This window comes from Dunckerocampus dactyliophorus, chromosome 14 (assembly GCF_027744805.1).
Source record: "Dunckerocampus dactyliophorus isolate RoL2022-P2 chromosome 14, RoL_Ddac_1.1, whole genome shotgun sequence".
Lineage (NCBI taxonomy): Eukaryota > Metazoa > Chordata > Actinopteri > Syngnathiformes > Syngnathidae > Dunckerocampus > Dunckerocampus dactyliophorus.
In genome coordinates, this window is record NC_072832.1 from 9,188,593 (window position 1) to 9,210,206 (window position 21,614).

The window sequence follows — 21,614 nt, forward strand, 5'->3', positions numbered from 1 at the left end:
AGTTTGAAAGACGGACAAAGTAGTAAGCCAAAAACGAACCACTTCCACATGGAATGTGAGGAGAACATTTTTCATGATGTAATGCATCCATGGCTGGCTCCATGTGCAGTGCAAGGTAATGTAAAAGAAGGAAATGTCTCATCCGTGTAAGATTACTGACACCTAGTGACCAGAATACTACATATGACTTGTCTTTCAACATTTTTTTTTACTAATAATAGGCCATAGCCAACCACGAAACAGCGATAATTTATGAATTAAATAATTTTTGAGGGAGCAATGTTCGAAACGCAATGTAGCGAGTGACGACTGTATATCTTAATCCAATTTCTATAGTATTGCCCCTTCAGAAGATACTGTATCTGGTAATAAAATGCTTTTTGGTCTCTAGATTCACATTTATACGATAAGCTTTTGATCAAATTCTGAATTTTATGGCCTTGGGAATAGGGGTGTAACGATTAGTTTCAATTTGCGTCATGATTCGTGGTTGCTGATTCAAGGACACGATACGATTGCCGATACAATTCAAGGATAAGGATATTGGTTCATTTAGAAGGATATGATCCAAAATGATTCAGTAACTTTAAATCGATTGAGTAACTTTCTAGGCAAAAATTCAACCTGTGTGAAAAAAATACCTGGATACTAAACAGTTCACGTGAAGTTTCCCAGATTCCCGTTGTTTTTTGTAAGGGAATCAGGTATAAATTACTTATGGATATAAACAAGCAAGTCAACAACAATTAATGGAAAATGCATTCACATTTTATTTGAATTTGAAAGTGCAATCTACACTTCAGGTTGAATTTACAGGAGGTTAACCTTTTCTGCTCTCGTTTTCAATACTCAATGCATTTACAATAAAAGTACAGCAAGTGCAGTGAGAGCTGACACAGACAGGCAGACTGAATCGAGTAACGTTTAACATCTTTATCATTAAAAGTGTTAAAAAAAAGCACACACACATCCATATAAAGCCTGCCGTTCTTAAATCCAATACTTTATTTTCTAATATCGATGAAATCAATTGATTACCTTTTCAACGATGTTAGATCGATATACAGTCTGTCGTCCGGAATGGCAACTTGACAAATACAGGTCGACGTAGTTGGGTCATAGGAATATAAATTGATACATTGATGTAGTGGATGAATCTTTACACCCCTACTTAAGAGTGTTCAACTCAGGTGCCCCTGCAGTTTATCTAAATGAGTGACTTTGAAAGAGTTTGTGTGTAGAATGGGCTATGTGCACGCATCAAAAATTGTTTGGTGGCGATAAATTAGCATGACTTAATTTGTTCTGGCTGTTCAAGACATGAATCAACGAGTATGTTAAATTACTTAACATTCACATAATGACCCAGTGGTTTGACAAGCGGGAACACTACATCATTCATACACATCAGCCATCTCAAAATGTGCAGTGACAGCAGCAGTAGGAGATGGTGGGTGGTAAGTGTCAGTCACTTAATACTCCAAGCACTGCCAGCTTCAGTAGTTTTAGTGTTAGCGGGAGACTTTATGGCTGAATCCCAATTCCACCCCTTAGCCCTTCCCCTTTGTCTTACCCATACCCCTTAAAGGAAAACTGGCTACACATCTTTTTCTTTACTGCGCATTCTAAAGAGAGAAAAACAGCTAAAAACAGCCAGCATGTGGGAGCTAACAATGCATGTAATGGGACACACCTATTTTGACTATAAAGCCCTAAAAAAAACCCTCCAAAATATGCAAATAATGTTCTATTTACATAACTGACCTGTATATAGCTAACACAAAGAACGATTTTTCTGGCGTAGTTGTTCAGCGCCTCACAGCACTACCAAGCACTGTTCAAAACAATGCCATAGGACACCAACCTGTACTGACTAGGAAACAAGAACAAGCGGATGAACAACAACAACAAATAGACAACCAAATTATCTGTAAAGTATTAGCCCACATTCCATGCTTTGTTTATACACGGCTAGATCGACTGTGTTGGGATATGATGTGCTACAGTATGTGCTCCATGTATCACAATCGATATCATGGTGACTTACTCGATGGACAGGTGTCCGTCTGGTCCAGCTGGTCTGGGGTGTCTTTTCCAGCTAATTTTGGGTAGGTGGAAAAAAGTTTCTATCACTGCAGGGTTTGTTAGCGCTACCAATTCTTCGTTCGTTGCGATGCAATCTCTTGGAGCAATGTCCTCACACGAAGCCTTTCCATCGATGGTAACACTGTATGCCTGTACGTCAGCATGGCTTGACAAGCTCCACATTTACGCCACCAAGTCATGCCAGTGTAATGACTTGCTCCCCATCTGCTACCTTCAAAGTTTCACTCTCCCTTCTTGCGGGCTCAGCTTCTAAAAGTTGTAACTCATCCTCCGCATATTCAGGCTCAAAAAGATAATGTTCTGGATCCTCATTTGTCCAAAAGTAGTCGGTGGCGGCGGCTTTCACAAAGTCCATGATTAGTAGTAACAAACAGGCCTTTTTTTTTCAGGAAGAGGAGGTGAAATGGATCTTTTGATGGTAAAGGCTGCCAACCCCTGGGCTAAGATAAGGTGTAAGTGGCGGGATTGGGTTTCAGCCTAAATGTGAAAGAAACACTGCCATCAATAGAGTGACTGGGGGGAATTCATTTACTTTGTATTCACTATCTCTTCTGTGGGTTTGGTCAAAACATGGAAAACAAAAAGTAGAATGAAATATTAGCAAGCAATGTGTCATAGCATTGTGTCACTGCCACCATACAAAACAAAAATACATAGTAATGGTTTAAATTTATTTTTAACATGCATACAAGGTTACATTGGAGTACTCCACATTTACAGTTTCACAATTCAACATGTCTGAAAAGGAGTAGGAAGAACCAGAGTTTATTTAATCATATCCCTTTCACAGCAATTACTAATGCATTAGTTCACTTGCTGTATTCCATGTTTATCATTTATCAGTTTTTGTAATGGTAGAAGAAAATGATAAAGATGTGTTATGTGTAGGGGTGTCACAAGATCTTGCAAAGTTAAAACTTAGTTGTACAGCGTGAACAGGGCATCCAGAAATCAGATTGTGAGCTATGGCATCGCTACTGTGAACGATAATACATTTAATATAGAAGCGGCAGTGCATGAGGCAAGATTGGAACTGCTTTATTAACTGCTTCACGCACACTATAAACCTTGCAATCCTGCCTACCTTGGTGTTCCCAGCGTCACTCTCTCGTGATGTGTGACTGTTTTCTCCATCAGAGTTTCAACAGCTGCGGCGGTGTTAATGTCCAAGCAGAAGCTGTAGTAATTTGTACATTGTATATCCAAGTACATTTGATCAAACCTACTTAAGATTTGTCATATCAAAATACGATCAATGCATATATTTTTTATCAAAATGTGAAGAAAAATCAGTACTTCCTGGTACGGCACTCTCAGCATCATGGGAAGTGCAATTCTTTTAGCTCAACTGCAATCTGCAATGTATTTTACATGCGTCTTTTCATAACTACCCGTGAACATAAATTATTAGTAGTAGCGGCGACAACTTAAAATGTTATCATTTTTAGTTTTTGTTTCAATTTGTGGAAAAAAGTTCAACAGCTAAAAGCATCATGCTTAGGTCATGCACGCAAGACCTTTTTTTATGATGGTTTTGGGAAAACATGGGGGATATTCTACTATGTAACAACTTGTTTATGTTGTAATATTGGTGTTCTGACTTGTGGTGTTCGTGAAAGTACCTTGCTGTGAATGTTATTGGTGGATAAAGAGAAGTGTTGTGAGTGTCTTGAGAGTTGTTGTGAGTCTCTTCCTCACTCACAACAACATTGTGTGTGCTCAGCTCACGCAAACGCAGCATATTCTGTGGTAACTGGAGCGCTACTGTTGGCGTTAAGAAAACTGAAAAAGGTCTCTGTGTGACACTATCAGGATGTTGCAGTACTCTGCAACACGCACATTTAATAGACGAATGAGCGGTTAACATGTGCATGAGTGGCTAACAACATCACCAGGTCAAAATGTTCTTTTCATCTTTTAAATGCTGCTTGCAAAGACAGACAAGGGATGCGCATGCTGCAGTGTAATTCCTGTTTCTTTTGAGGCACTGACTGAATGGTAGTGAACTGCTAACACTTGCCAGGAGTAGCAGCTCCAGTATAAAAGGGAGAGCTCTGATTTGCCAAGAGGTTGTCACTCCACCTACGTGCAGCATGACATGGCAGCTTCAAACTGAAAGCGCAAATGCGTACAGGGAGAGCAACGAAACGTACATGTGTAATTAAGGGTCAAAATGCGTGGTGAGTACAAAAAATGAGTGCATGTTGGCAGGTCTGCATTTCAAAATATACCTGCATTGTTTTGTGACACAGTTGAATTAAAAAGTCCTGTCCAGTCATTGTAGTTTTCTTAAAAGTAATGTTAAAACGTTGTCTCATCTCATCTCATCCCAGTAACGTGTATCGTCTCATCTCGTAAGATGAGTGTATTGTGACACCCTTAGCAACAGTAGAGTTAACAGTTTGTAGATTGCTATTACGGAATTATAAATTAAGCATACAGACATTCATAAATAGATACATAATACATATATATATAAGTAAATAAGTAATTAAGAAGTTATAGTTATAGAAGCCAGAACTAAATAACAATTAATTTTACTCACTTCTAGACCCTTTGAGACTAGAAGTGAGACAATATTTGCAGGGCATTGATTTCCACTGGTTTGGTTGGTTGGTTTTCTCAGTTGGAGAAACAATGTACAAAGCCTGTCTGCATGGTTACAGTACATGCCAGATGAATGAATGCGCGGCTCAGCTTGGAAATAGAAGCACTGGTGCAAAGAGTGAACTACAATTGAAGTCTATGTTGCTTGGAGACATATTTTACATTTTACAGACTAAAGTACCAAACAGTCATCCCTCGTTTATCGCAGTTAATTAGTTCTAGACCCGACCGTGATACTGTAAGTGAATTCCCACGAAGTAGGATAGTAAGAGCATAGAAAAGCTGTTTATGACCTTCTAAATATGTTTTTACCATTATTAGTGCCCTCTAGATATGAGATAAACCCCCTAAAGTTACCTTTTCACTCCTATTATCCAATATTGTAGATATAATAATAGAAAATATGTCTATGATATAGGCTACTGTATGTTCACACTGCAGGTAAATCTAGAATTGTTTGCTCATATGTCAGGTTGAACAGTACAATTTTTATTTTTTTTCCAAATGCGACTCAAGATATAAACACGATATGTATCCTAGCTGCTACAGTCTGAACGGTGAAGTTGCATATATCCGACCTATACTGTACATCGTCAAATGGCATGTTTTGTCGTGCTTACCAAGACTTCGGATAAAGGTACTCACAGATGTAGGCAACTATATTTGTCATCCGAAAATTATTTCAAAAAAGTGTCCGAACCATTCCTGGCTCCGACATCCACCCACAGCAAGGTCTCCACAGACTGCCATAGCCAAAAGTCTTGCTCTCTTTCTTCTTAATCTTAACCATTTGGTTAATAAAAGGTTGACAAAATCCTTGAGATTGCACAAATGGAGGCACTATTTACTTCTGTAAACAGTCAGCAGATGGATTTGATGTGTAGTTGATCATGTGCGTCACTTCCCGGAAGCTTTGCGTTCACATTGACAAGTCACATTTTTTTTTGGTAACCACAAACGACCACATAAAAGATCCAATTTTGACAAAAAAAATCCACATTTGGCATCATATCCTATAGTGTGAACGTAGTCATAGACACACTTTAGCATTGGGAGTTCCTTGTCGTGTTTTTTTTTTTTTTTTTTTTACTTCCGGGACTTCTAGTGGTGACCAATGTAACATTACTGACACCTAGTGACCAATGTAGAATAGTACATATCAACGTGTCTTTCGGTGCATTTTGAGATTGTCTTATTTGCATTTTGGTTCATTTAGTCATTTTTTTAGTCATTAATGCTTCATGTGGGTACATTTATATATTTTGAAAAAGTGTGATCGAGTGAAGCTACAAAATTTGAAGCGCGATTTGGTGAGGAACGACTGTACCATTTATTTTGAAAAGTTGGAATTTTAATATCTGGAGCTCATTGGTGGTCCAAATTGAGAAGAAGACAAAAGTACACACCCGAAATCCAATAAGTAAAAACACCATGGTGATCTCCTTTGGAAAGGACTATATGAGATTGCAATATGGCCTGGATGGTAGCTCATTGATTCAGTCATTATGAAACTGGCAGGAATATTGCTGTTATTTACTGTAATTGCTTCCATCTCAAAAGGCCACACTGATGGCTGGGGCCTGATTAAATTAGCAATTAATGGTTTTGCTGCATTCATTCAAAAACATTCTTTTTTTTTCTTGCAGAATCATCAGAATGCTGTCAGTGGCAAAATCTCAAGACGGGAGTTTTTTGTTTTTTTTATTAGTAAATATTTATACGAACTATGCCCATAAATTAAACAGTCACATTGCTTATGTTATATTACATAAAAATGTTACAAGATGATACCATCAATTGTACATAGAGTAGGTGATGCCATCGACCTTTAACATGTTGCTAGGTACTTAAACTCGTTTCCATGGCAACAGAAATCCAGCACCCACTACTTTATTTCCAATAGACCCTAGTCTCTTTGAGTGTCTTTGTAAGGATTCAACAGCTCCCAACAGCTCCTCTAACTAACAAATTAACATGTCCATGAAGACACTGTTATTGTAAGTAGGGTGTAAAAACAAAATATATATTTTTACAGGTATCCATCCAAACCCACGACTAATTCTAAACTAATACTAAAATTAGTACAGTGGCTCTTCAGCATCACTCAGTGGTTAGGGTGGTCACACTTTACATTAAGGTACACAAAAATACAGTAGTTACTGAGGAACTAATGAAGAACTAATGGTAGAGTAGTTACTGAGGAACTAAGGCACATAAATTTAGAGTAGTTACTGAGGAACTAATGAGTAGCTAACGAGCAGTGGTTATGGTGTATCTTATGGTTATTTGCCTATGTCACAGCCAGCAAGCAGTTAAAGGGTGACGACGTACTACGAATCAAGCGGTGTTCCATTTCTTAGTGGCTTCTTCCCCTTGGCCCTAGGTTTTAAAGGGTCGGGGACTTATTTCAGGAGCAAAATGCTAATGAAAGCGTTGAAAGACGTAGTCGCACGTGTGCTCCCTTTTTATTTATATTTCCAGACGCATATGCGAGTGAGATGCTGGCACTGTCCAGCTTCTTCATTTGAACCATCAGCCATTCCCTCATTGTCTCTTTCCCTTCTTGTTCCGGCTGGATGGGTGGAGTCACGTGACTACATACGCTGTACCTCGTCTTAAAGGGGAATGAACATAGCATACCAGCACACACAGTCAAAACAGACAAAAAATACTTTTATTTTCTTTTTTATTACTGTAATACACCGAATGTACCGACATGGGCAAAATGATGTCGGTTATCGTGGTAAATTTCGGTAACGGTAAATTTTCGGTTTATTGACCAAGCCTACTTTATAGTCACCTTTACACTCATTTTACCCAATAAAGTAGACATAATAACTGTAAAGAAGCCGTTGAAGACATAAATTAGACTGGTGCGGTCCTAGAGTAGCTGGGTGAGGGATAGACAGCAAGTGACGTGGGCAGTTCAGAGTTGAGTTTCAGCCACAACAGTAGCCCGTCTTTTTATTAGGGATTTTTACTACGGATTATTGTGCCTGTTGTGAGATAAGAGTGGTCGTGAAGTTTGTGGGTTCCATCCCCCGTCCTCCCACGATCGTGTCGAAGTGTCCTTGGGCAAGATACTGAACCCCAAGTTGCTCCTGATGCTGCGTCATCAGTAGGTAAACGTCAGAGCAGTGTCAAAGCGCTTTGACTGCCTTAGAGGTGGCAAAGCGCTATACAAGTGCAGGACAATTTGCCATTTATGTCAGTGTCTTTGAATGCCTTATGTTAGTATTTTTGTTCAGTTAGCCATTTTTATGTTTGTTCAAATACGCTTTTTTTTTTACTAATGAATCATGAAACAGCATGATTCATTCACTAATTGAAAGAGTGAAGCCGCAAAATTTAAAGCATGACGTGGCGAGGGATTGCTGTAATACAAAAACATTAACTACTCATCACATTGTTACAGGCTGCAGTGGATGGTGCAAAGCCTTTGGCAGTGTTTTTCGACCAAATAGGCATTATTATGACGAAAAGAGAATGCCTGGCATTGTATTTCAATATCATACAGGTATCATACAGTATTGCATTCCACGACTGCGGTGCAGCAAAAAGTTAGTCATCATTTACTGCTGCTCATCTTTGAGGATCCCAGTGGCTTGTGCACAATGGACTGGTTGCCAGGCAGTCACAGGGCTCAACACACTCACATTCACACCATGGACAATTTAGAGTCTGCAGTGAAGGTAACAAGCATGTTGTTGGCATGTGGGAGGAAACTCTAGGAAACACACTCAAGTACGGGGAGAACAATCGCACTCTATACAGAGAACACATGGCTATGAGGCAGTAAGGTATAACCTTGACATTTCAGCAAAGACTTTTGGGTTACACTCAGCAACAAAGAGTTGTGTTGTAATTGTGTTACTCCCTATACTGGAATCTTAATAATCTTGTAAAAACCAACACAGCCATTGTTATAGTATATCAAATATTAAACAGCATAGGTGCTGGAGGCCGTTGGCGTTCAAGGTCATATAGCAGCAGTCAGTAGCTGGAGAATCACAACTTCAAAACCGCTCTGGATGGAATAAATAAAAGTTGAGGTTGGCTGTTGGAGAGATGCTTGTCAGCACTGTTGAGGTGCCCTTGAGCTAGGAACCACACTCCCACTCCACACTCAAGTCTCCATGACTGCATAATCCATCATCCATGTTCCATGCACACACAGATAGTGTATGTAATGCATCAGGAGGATTTCCCCTTCCTGCCAGCCTGAGCATGACCCTACAAAGGATAAAGGTGTAGACAAGAAGGATGGGATTATCAAATTCTAATAAATACTGCCACATACAGCATGTTTTGGTGCGACACAAAGTCCACTACAACAGTTATCCAGTTGCCAAGAGGCAATTAGAAGGTTGTCTGGCTGCTCTTTGCCTTGAGAATTAAATCCAGATAATGTATAAAAGAAGGTCATTTCCTGTGGCAGAAGTCATTTCATGTTAGTCATCAGCAACAAGCAAATAAGAGCTTACAGAATATATAAGACTGCAACACTCGACTATTATAATAACTGTGTGTCTTGATTTCCTCACAGGCAATCTCCTTCCTTACACCACTGGCTGTGATATTTGTTGTGAAGATAATTCAGAGGACAGACAAGACTGAAATTAAAGAGGCATGTTTAGGTAGGTGGCACTAATTACTTTTTCGACTTTTTCCGCAATTACTTTTTAATTACTGCATCTTTAATATGCCGCTTTTGAGAAAGCAATTCTTAATCAGCTTTATGAGCATTTTTTACTTAAACCAAGAGGCTTTTGGAGACTCGGGTGCATTATCAGAGAGCAAAAAACATTTAGCAGGGACTCATTGAAGAAATGTGATGATTACGGAACCATTACCTAAAGCAGAACAGCACTGCGAGGAGTTATTGTCGACAAATGAATCACTAAATAATAGCAAAGCCTTTTTGTCTTTGAATGACTACTCAAACTGCAAAAAAATCATACTTTTAAATGAACATTGAATGTTTTAGCTACCGTCAATCTGAATAAAAGAGACCTGTTTTTTTTTTTTTGCTTGAAACTGAAATTAGTCATAGTATGACAAAATCATTGAGTTATTTGTTAATTAAGTGTCATCTGGCAGGAAACGAGACAGGAAATTTTAGTTTAATTTAGTTATAAATCAGGGGTGTCGAAAGTGTGGCTCGGGGGCCATTTGCAGCCTGCAGCTGTTTTTGTATTGGCCCGCAGCAGATATAAATACACATAAAAATATAATTTAACAATGTTAAAAACTGTAGACATTTTAAAAGCTGCAGTAATTATACAGGAATAAAGTACAAAATGCAAGAGTAAAAAGCTGTAATTTAACAAGATAACAAAAATCTGAATTTTATGAGAATAACGTCGTGTTATGAACAAAACTGAAGGCATTTTAGTAGCATCAAGTTTAAATATTAAAGAAAAGAAATGTTTGTTTTTTTTAAGTCGTGATGAGAAACAAATAAAACAATGATTACAGTTGTCATTTTTGGAAAATTAGGTTGCGGAACAGGTTATAATAATGACAGTAAAGTCCAAATATCATGGGAATAAACTCATAAGTAGAAAAATACAGCAGAAATGGGGAAAAAAACAGCTGTAATTTTACGACAATAAAGTGAAAATATTAAGAGAAAAAAGTTCTATTCTAATGAGAAAAAAATGTACGAGAATAAGCTTGTGATATAGAGTTGAAATATAAAAAAAAAACGAAATGTTTTGAAATATGTAATATTATGAGAAACAACCAACAAAATTATTTTGTTGTAATTTCTGGGAAATTAAGTTGGGAAAAAATGTTTATAATATTATGGGAATTAAGTCATATAGTAATATTGGAATTAATTCATAATATTACAAAAGGAAATTTAGGAAGATTATTTAAGAGGAAAGTTAAAATAAAATGTAAAAAAACAGCAAAAATGAGAAAAAAGAGCAAAGAAGAAAGCTCATACTGTTAATACACTTTTTCACCTATTTCACAAAGTTGAGATGTAGTTTTTTTCTTGAAATGTATAAAGCTTCTTAGCATATCTCCATGTGTTGGTTTACAAATCTCAAAGTGGCCCTTGCATCCTTTCATTCTTCGGTATGTGGCCCTCGGTGGAAAAAGTTTGAACACCCCTGAAATAAATGAATTCATTGTTAATTAATTTGTAATTGTACATAAACTTTCGCTCACAGTGGCAGTCAGACATTCCTACTAATGTTTATTTCAGTATGGTGATGGTGTGTCGTTTATTCCACATTAAAAAATTAGAATTATTTCATAAACTGCCATCGCTGCAAATCTAATACAGATTATGTGTCGTGAGTCAGGCTATTAAAAAGCATTTTGAAGTGAACGACAGGGACCATGTAGACAAACAATCATTCAGTCTTTCATTAACCCAGTGCTTCTCAAATAGTGGGGCGGGACCCCCTCGGGGAGGAGGCGCGATGAACTGTCGAGGAGGCATGAAAGGCAGGGAGGACTTTCAGTGTCAAGTGCAGAACTGCCAACATGTATGAATTTGTCATACTCAGCATGCAATTTGACTCCTGAAGACGCTTGTATGCTTCACTGTTCTGCATTTTGTTGCATTTCACTGGTTTCAGTTTCGAGTTCGGTCTGTACAGTGCAGATAAATAAATAGATATTGTCGGTTTCACAAATATTTCACAAAGCACGAAAACATTTCTGTCCCACAGTGGGGGCATGACAGACAAGAAGTGAGTACCACTGCATTAACCTAACATGCATGTTTGTAAACTGTGGGTTTTACCCAGAGAAACCCAAGCAGGCACCGTGAGAAAGAGAGATGTTGGACTGGCTATGCGGCAGATGTGCCAACCACATACTCCACGGCGTTTCCCACTGTAGAATTTTATTTTTATTTTTTTCACAACCATGATTAATATCACCTTTTCCTCATCTGCATGTGGAAAAAAGACAATATACTTTGAATTAGACCATTTTCAAGGATGCTGTGCCTTTAGTGAGCCGTGCCAGCTAATCTATAGTGCCATAAAAATACTTTATTGAATCCAAGATGAAGTTGTAAAAAGTAGACTAGAACAGAGCCGCTGCCCCTGTCAGCTTTTGGGTACACATATGTTCATTTTGCAATGGCAGTTAGCAAACTGAGCTCCATATGACACAATGCGACTGGCACAAGTGCAGATTTCTCCATATGGGATATCTGATGTCCTCAAATTTGCAGTTTAAAGACCGAACAGGCACATCATGTCTCATTTGTGCAGTTTGTCCAAATGATCAAGTTGCACAGAAACATTTACACAGTGCTCCTCTTGGCAGCACAGAAAGCTGTTTTATTTCATCTCTGGCAACATGGGGGAGGGGGATTCACTTTGCCTGCAGACTGGTGGGATTAATCAGTGAGGTCTAGCCCTCTGACTAATGATTATCTCCTGAGGTTGGTTTGATAGCTAATTAAGTAAATATCCAGTTACAGTGCAACACGATATGTCATCATATTACTCATTACAAAAGGAGCTGTAATTACTTCACAGGCAGAGCAATGTGACGTTCCTACCTGCAACAATATGAACTTGCTTGGTGAGCAATAGGTTAGAATTATTTTCTGGCAATTAGAAACCACAGAGGATGCACCCTTTTATAAGACTTATTAGTGTTTCATTTTTAATGAACCCAGTTGTGGACAATATCTGCTATCTAGCCAACCTAAAATGAACCAGTGGTCAGAAACCTACTGTATGTCACCAAGCCAATTAATACAGTGTGTGCTGAACAGTTTCAGAACTTGTTTAAATGTTTAAAAATCATAAACCATTTCTGGGCAGCGGAGTGTAGTCATTTTCTTCTGAATGTTGGGTCACCATGACAATGACAAATAAAATCTCGTACATAATAACTTTAAAATTGAACAAGAACACAATTCAGTTTGCATTCGCAAATACAAAAAATCTAAAGTGTAAACATTGCTGCTTTACAACCACGAGAACTGTCGAGAAAGATGGATGAGGTTGGAGGCAGTGGGACCCAAATGCATCCAAAAGGCAGACAGGGAAATGACTCGAAAACGATAAAGAACAAGAGTATGCCTAATTTACTATAGAACAAACTCTTGTAGGGTCTGAGATATGTTGGTAATTTGTTTCTGGATGCTCAAATGATGACAAATGACGCCAACGGCTTCTAAACTGTCACTGCTCCATTGATGAAGGACAATTGGTTGGATTGCTCTTGTCTTCTTGGCAAGACTGCAGCTAAAGATTTAGTGCCTTTCACATCTCGTATACTATGAGGCTGCAATATGGAGTGGCTGCTGAGAAAAATGTTGACGTTACTGTGGCTGTTATAATCTCTTTTAACCAATAAAAACAATGTTTTATTTATCCATGATATTAAAAAGAGTGCCGCACTCTCTAATAAATGATACAGTGGAACTTTGGTTAGCATCATTAATTTGTTCCAGAAGGCACGACTCTAACCAAAGCGAACACTAACCGAATCAAGTTTTCCAATAAGAAATAATGTAAATCCAATTAATCTGTTCCAGAAAGCCAGAAATGGTAACACAAAACACATTTTTATAGTTAGAAAATTATTTGAATACATATGAATTATGAATGAAAGGGCTAAATGAACATTTAAGGTTACTTTTACTTTCACTGAAGACGTGATTGTTGACGTGACTGTTGCCAAAGACAAGATGTGGCAACAGGACACCAGGCGGACACCACATTCCTGTTTTGCCGTGAATTATTTCTTGAATTCAACAGTCTCTCTTTCCTCAATTACCCAAAATGGAACCAAAGAAAGTTGAAAGTGTCAGCATTTTGATAATGAAGGTGCGAAACACTATTGAATTGAAGAAATAACTCATGAAAAAACAGGAAAATGGTGTCTGTCTGCTACATTGCGTTTTTTGGGAACATTTACGTCTTCAATGAAGGTAAAAGTAACCTTAAATGTTAGTTTATCCCTTTCATTGTATGTGTTTGGAAATGTTTTATGCATGTAAAACTATAATTATAAAACTATAACGTGTTTTTTGTTAACATTTTTCAGAGTCAACCACAGATGACATCATCGATGGGCGACATAGCTCACTTTTGGTTCCAGTTGCAATTTTGTTAGCAAGCTATGCTAACATGCACAGTCGGACTCACACAGTGTGTTAAAAACACGAAAAGAAGCGCACCATATTGTACGCTAACCGGAAAATGTACGCAAACTGAGACCAAATTTTGGCGAGAATTTTCCACGTTAAACCGAAAATCCCGCTAACTGGAGCGGACGCCAGCTGAGGTTCCACTGTAATTTGTGTGTGTTTAAAAGACAACATGTATTTGAGTGTATTTGCAATTTTCCCTCCTGCAGCTGTATCACTGGCTCTCGCCCTGAATGGAGTCTTCACAAACACCATCAAGTTGATTGTCGGCAGGTAGGTTAAATCTGTTTAAAGGTGAATTTATAACTTGAATGTTGTAAGGCCACCGAACAGAACAGTTTGGGATGCATTTCCATTATCACCAGTTGTAGTAGCTACCAAAAATTTGTATTTGCTTAACACTTAACACATGCAATAAAGATTGTGAAGGTTTTTTTCCATGATCCATGGTCACATCCATGATCACCTGACTCTGTAAAACTGACTAAAACAGTGTACAGCTCCTGTGTGTTCTGCTGGCATACACATGTATCTGTTGTTGGCCCCTAAAGCCATGTTTCCACCAAGCGGTACACATTATGGTCTAGGTCAGGTAAACCCTAATCAGTTCTGCATTTCTATCACGGGTTTTATAGGCAAGATGGTGTTATTTATGTCAGCTGCATAATTAGTACATAATTCCCTAAATAATTCAACAAGGTAATACATTTCGTGAAAATGTGGTTAGCATATTTGTCTCACAGCCAGGAGGTTCTGGGTTTGAATCTGGCTCAGACTTCTACGTGTGGAGTTGGCATGTTCTCCCCATGCCTGCGTGGCTTTCCTCCCATAGTCCAAAAACTTGCATGTAAGGTTAATTGGAAACTAAACTGTCCATAGATGTGACTGTGACAGGTTGTTTGTGTAGTGCAGTACAGTTTAGGATTTACCTTCCCAAGTCACACTGTAGTGACATGAACTGAACTTCAAAGTTTATGTTTGATTCTCAGACCCAGGCCTGACTACTTCCAGCGATGTTTCCCCGATGGTCAGGTGAATGCAAAGATGCTGTGCACCGGAGAGCCACATCTGGTCTCAGAGGGGCGCAAGAGTTTTCCCAGCAGTCATTCCTCTTGTGAGTAGCAGCAATGTCACTTCCAGCTTGTCGAACATGACTGTATGCGATACATCATATACTCAATTAACTAACTAAGTTACATCCCCATTTTATGGATATTTCCATGTGGGCTAACTAGGTGGTTGTGCATGAACACCGTTAAACAGTCATTTTCTCCAACACAAGACTCAAGCTCCGCCAAAGCTCTTTTTACCTCACCGGGGTGTTTAATAATTAAAGTGTTTTCCTGTTGTCCAACTGACTAATGTTAAGTGATTTGCAGGCCTGGAATCGTTGCTGTTGGCCATACAGAATTTAGTGGTGTTAATTAAAGTATGGTCAATCTGTCGAGCATCAGTCATCCCTTTTAAACACTCAGCCTTTTATCTATAATGTAGAATGAAAAAAAGATGAAACATGCCCCATAAGTGCTGAATATGTGTTTTGTTTGCCTCTCTTGAAATGATTATCATCGTTTAGAGACACAAGCAACCCTGTAAAAATACCAAAACTTTTATGGCAAAATGACTTTTGTTCACACTAATATGTTTATGGAAGTATAAATTGTGTTCTTCTACTAATTCTAATTAGATGCCCCATGAAATTCCAAAGGTGTAGGAACTACAGTATGTGTGTATAAGACACTCTTTTCAAGAGGCTTGTGAATACATTTTTGTAACCATCCAAGTGTTTGCTTGCTTAAACATTAATAAACTGCTATAACCCCTACATGAAAGAGTGTAGAAGATACAGTATATTGTGACATCAGTGTCAACAATGCTATGTGTGTGCGACAGAAATAGATTGGTGTCCACTTACATATTGAAAGTGTAGTGTAGTGAGGTGGAAATAGCTGATTATGTGAGGACTTGACTTGGGAGTAGAAGAGGGTGTCCGTTCCGAACTTTTGCTTTGGAGTTTGCATGCATGATTGACTGGTGATCAGTCCAAGGTATGCATGACACTGTTTTCAACTATAACCAGATACCAAAGCAGTGATGTTGATAGGTTTTCATTGAGTCCCAGGACCCACAGGTGGTGATTTGAGTGGGAACCTGGGAAATTGAAAGGGTCCCCAATTAAAAAGAAACATTACTTTCCATATTTTATATTTTTCTTTTTTCCTAAATGTATAGTGGGAAACTCTTGTGATGGTGGGTGTCATTGTATGATATGGTTATAATTAACAGGTATATTAATTTATGCTTAAAATGTATCCGGCTATAATATAAACAAATACAAATGTTAAATCTGAAAAGTTTAGAGATACAATGCAATATGCAGACAATGTTGATGCTGATCAGTAGTATTGGAAGTAGAAATTACAGCTGCAATAGTCCGTTTACCAGGAATAGCTTTTATCTTTTTCTTCGGTGGCATTTTCGCGTTTTCCTCGAGCAAAACGGAATCTCGTCGGAAGCCGCATGTATGCGCAGACACCATCTGAGCATAACAATATGGTGACCGCCCTCCAAAATATTATTCATCACCGCCACTGGAGTGTGGGTTTCATTTCAATGCAGCACGTCCCCTCAACTTTAAAACACCATCGACACGAATGAGCACAGTATGGAGCAGTGGAAACGCGGGCTTATTTACTATAAAGTTTGTAACTTTAATTGTTGAAATGGAATCCCTGGTGACTGGTTGGTTGTTTTGGTAGCAGCTAAACTAGCATGTCACGATGCTTGTATAAGGAATCACGTCTGCGGCAAGCAGATGCGCAGAGGGTTGAAACAGCGCTTGTCCGGTCTGCTGACAACAAGGATTCTTTTGCTAGTTACTTGGAATGAAGTGCATCCCCGGGATGCATCGATAGTGAGTTGATATCGTCCTTTCAGATTTGAATGCATCAGGGACGCAGGACTAGAACATCACTGCCAAAGACTGAAAAGTCAAATCTATATACCTATCTGATTTGTTATACTTACTTACTTACTTAGTCTTTTCATTTATGAACACTCAACATTGAGCAACTTTAACATATTAACACTTACCGATTTAAAAAATAAATTAATTGGAGCAACAACTGTCTTTTTTCAACTTTGAAACACTGCATGTTTATATTGTTGCTGCTCTGAATCATAAAATGCTCTAACCTCGCTGTGACCAATAGGTGGCAAAGTTGACGTGTTATGTGGCGACTTTTTCCTTTCCCCACTTTTTTTTTGTTAGAATAAAGAAGTGTTTTGTTGCAGTTGTTTGATGCTTAAGTGCTTATTCCTCCAGCAAATATTGCAACCAAAGAAGACTTGAGTACGGGTTGAGTACTTACGCAAGGACTGCTGTGACGTATACGTCTGCAAACATTAGCCTAATTCATATTTCACATTGCATTTTATTCCTGATGCACAGCTCAAAAAGTGAGAAAATGTAGTGTATTCCCTGGGCTGAAAATCTACATGTATATCTCTTATAGAGAATTCCATCAGGGAATGCTAGCGGATCTTGAAGTAGCCATTCCTGTCGTAGTGCTGCTCAAATTAGTCTTGCTCCCACGTCCACCGGGTGCTCAATAAATTGTGACGCCATCTCTTAATGAGTTACACTATGAATTTTGTTATCGTGAATTAAAAAATAAATTATTGAACAATTTATTTCCCATGTATTTGTACTACTCCAAAACATGCATCAAATTAAATTCAGGTTTGTGTCAAATAGTACAAAAATAGTTTCACACAAATAAAGGCAAAAAAAAAACAATCCGCCCAAAAGTTTATTTTTTAATAATTACCTCTGTGCCAGGGGCCCTAGGAATTGTCTAACGATGGCCCACGGCAATAGCGCTCATCGTAATTAAATTGAAAAATGTACAGTTAATCCGTGTGATTGGTATCGGCTGATCTCAGTCAGGGGACGATAGCCATTGGAATCTGCAACATAAAACCCTCATTATAGCATTCCTAATTATTAGTGTAATATGTAATCATATAAATGATTAGGAAATACTTTTTATTGTTAGAATATCCAGAGGGACAATAAAAAAATACAAGCTTCAGGTCAAAAGTGGCCCATTGTAGCTAATGGAAGTATCAACCCGATTTCACAAAGTTTTTTAGAGTCCGAGACTATTTAAAGTGGATGCCTTTGTTGAGGATTAAACCGGATTCTCATCTGCTATGAGAAAGACATGCTTTGAAGTGTTGGCCATGTCCCAAAAGAAATGACACAGAGGGGGATCGCACATTGAAGCCCCGTGTGCAGATTGCATTCATCTCCTCTGCAGCACTAATGGCCTTATGTTGTTTCACTGTGAGTAAAAATGTTGTTGTGAGAACCGCAAGATGGGAACTTGGGGAGTGCCCATATGCCAACTTGTCTGGAGAGACGGGGGAATCCAATTTGTGTGTCTGTGTCCCACAACTCTGATTGTTGAATTTTGCATGAGTTATGGAGCCTTTAGTGAGACAAATGTGGCAATGGGCAATATAAGTGACAAGCATGCCTGATCTAAAGTGGAATGTGGATGCTAAATAACATCTGACAGACTTGACATCCCCGTGTGGGCTAAGATGATAATTTAACTTTAATCATGTTTGCTGATCAAAACTGCACCAAAACAAATGTGCCATAAATATGTAGGACACCTCACGTGTTTGTTGGCGACTACATGTAATGTTAAAGCCATCAGTTTTTATTGCATGTAGCTGCACTGGTTTTCTATGATTAGATTTGTTCACAAGTGACATAAATGGGTGGAGACAAGCCTCAGAGAACGAACTATATGCTCCAGTATACTGCATGATGGTGTCATGCAAAATTAGGGGGGAAAAATGGTCTCCCTATTTACTTTTAATTATTTTTACAGTACATTTTCATTTTACATATTTTGGTAATGTGTAAATAAATTTTAGCAACAAAAAATCCAAAGAGCCATTTAGGAGACAAAAAAATACAGCTCTTTTCTTTTCGCTCGGGTCCCTTAAAAGATGTTTAAGAACAGAATTCGTTAGCTGACCGAGGACCGCCTGGAAACACTCGCCTCTACAGTCGTCCCTCGTTTATCGCGGTTAATTGGTTCCACACTCGACCGTAGAATTCAATGTAAATAATTAAAATATTTTTGTAGTTACAGCATAGAAAACCTGTTAATGACTTTCTAAATACAATTTTTACCATTATTAGAGCCCTGTAGACGCAAAATAACACCCCTATAGTCACCTTTACACTCCTATTATTCTTTCTTTACAACACTTTTGCTCGATGTAAGTGTACAAAATCAGTGCAGGTACATACCATAAACATAGCATGCTACGGAGCTAATTAGCTCGCCTCCAATTTGTTTATTCTAAACATAAGAGAGGATTTCAAACAGAGTGGGGAAGAAGGACAAAGTAAGAAGCTTAAAAACCTACCACTTCCACACAGAATGGGAGGAGAAATATTTTTTCCACCATGTCAGACATGTCATGGCTAACTCCATGCAGTGTGAAGGTCATGTCATGTAATGTCATTTCTGACGCCTAGTGACCAGATTACGACATATACCTTGTCTTTCAATATTTTTTGACTAATAACAGGACATAGTCAACCACAAAACAGAGGCCATTTATTAATTAATTATTGAAAAAAACGCGATAGGGTGAGGGAGCGATGTTCGAACTGCGATGTAGCGAGGGATGACTGTATATCTGTTTTGCACAGGTGCTCTGAGGGGAAAAGGAAATTGTTGAAATGGGGATTTTAGTGAAATGTTATTACTAAGACAGTCCGTCAAAAAGGGGAAAAAGTTGAAGAAAAAAACAAAAAACAGAGAAATGTGGCTGCCGAACCTGTCTGTCTCATCAAGTGGAAGAGAGTATGAACATGCTCCAGTTTGGAGTTACAACAACAAGCAAAATTTATACTAAAACCAAAGTTCATATATTATTGGAAGTCCAAAATGCTCATGACAATGGGAATTGCCTCACAACAGAAAACTGTGGATTGGTAATTTCCTCATACCGCTTCATCTAAATGCTGCAACTGTGTAAGTGCCAAACTATTCAATAAAACCAATATACCACCAAGAAAATAAGATATAGGACAAGTAACTGTGTTATTTACATCAAATGAATTATTAAATTAGCACACCCTTGGAAAAACAGCACAGTGAAACGATGGACACATCCAAGAATGTATTCATGCAGGCTGACTTGAGGTCAGAACGCAGAAAGTTCGAAGCATTATTTTCATCTGCAGGAAGATAAGCAGATGCGGAAGATTAAGACATTCAAACTCAAAATGCAAACATCTGAAATGTGTCACCCTATCACCTCTAGTCTGTGGTGTTTGCAGCAATCAAACGTGGAGAGACGCTCTCTGCACTTGTATCCTCTTTACTTTTAAACAACCCGTTTGCTTCTTTGAAGACAAGGAAACAATTAGGCTGCACTCATCTCTCTCATTAGGAATCAGCGTTAATGTCCCACAGGATTTACCTCTCAAGGCTTCTAAAATGCGTGAAGCAGATTCACTCCTGTCATGTTTTGTCGCCGTTGTGTCCTTCCATGTCCTTTTCCTGGATGTGTGCTTCTGCCTCCTGAGGAACAGTCTTCTGTGGTAATAAGATCCACCTCCAGGATTCCTTGTGTAACCTTTCTCCTCAGAATGAATTAGCTTATTATATTCATCTTACCAGCAGAAGACACACAGTGACTCTCCTCACAAATGTAATATGCATTTTTTCTCTCAGTGCAATCCCCCAGATGCTGACTCAAGCCAAGTTCGCGCTTGAGAATTTTAGCACTATTTTCTACTTGTTGCCAGCTCTGTGGGTTTTACCAAGAAAAACCCCTGATCGGCAACAAATTGGTCCACTGAACTGTTTAAATAGAGGAAAAGCTTTCAAGATTGTTTAATATCGCCATCATTCCACATCTATAATCTTTCACATGTTTTTTGGGGAGACTTTTTGGTTTAGGGGACGACTGTTTAGAGCAGGGGTTCTCAATTTGTATCATCCAATGACCCACTTTTTCCCACGGTCGTTACATTGTGACCTATTTTTTGCGGTAAAAGCATGCTTACAATTTATTTGGATTTAAAAATAGCCTTCAAAACACAAGCATGTCATCTTTTGAAACAAAAATACACTCAATTACAGTACATGTGCAAAATGTATTTCAGAGCAAACGGAGGAACATCAACTACAAAAAAATCAATCATATTAAATAATAATTGATTCATATTTGTTTATACAAAGAACAAACATACCGATCAAAATCTTTTTTCAAAATATTTGTATTTACAAAAAATTGTTGTCCACAACCCACCCAGAATGTTGAGAAGCACTGGTGTAGAGTACGGCAAAACACATATGAGACGTATCAGGTAGGGGTGTCCCGTTTTTCACATGCCGATACCGCAATCTTGAGTATACAATGATGTTGCAATCTTGAGTGTACGATCTCGAGGATACTGACATTAATCTGGTACGATATCAGCACAAATCTTACTTGTATTACGTATTTTGTAGGGTGGGCCGTTAGAAAGACTTGCTCAATTGATATTACTCAATCAGAGAACAACAGACAGCAACAGTAGGTATGACAAAAAAGATTTCGACCCGCTCCTCTATACAAATGCTTCTGAAGGTCTTAAAGCCCTGAAAGGTTTCGAGGCTATAGCTTGGGAACTAAAAGTTTTGTGCTCACTCCACGGATTTTTATGGGAGTACGGTTGAGAGAC

At 38.4% G+C, this 21,614-nt stretch overlaps 1 protein-coding gene across 2 annotated transcripts in view; it reads left to right on the top strand.

The window, feature by feature from the left end:
* plpp4 (phospholipid phosphatase 4) overlaps positions 1-21,614 on the top strand; it is a 70,402-nt gene that overhangs the window by 26,289 nt on the left and 22,499 nt on the right. For both annotated transcript variants that reach the window (XM_054798470.1, XM_054798471.1), the window contains exons 3-5: positions 9,260-9,350; positions 14,059-14,122; positions 14,839-14,963. In XM_054798470.1, coding sequence (XP_054654445.1) covers positions 9,260-9,350; positions 14,059-14,122; positions 14,839-14,963 — 280 coding nt within the window. The remainder of the gene's footprint in view (positions 1-9,259; positions 9,351-14,058; positions 14,123-14,838; positions 14,964-21,614) is intronic.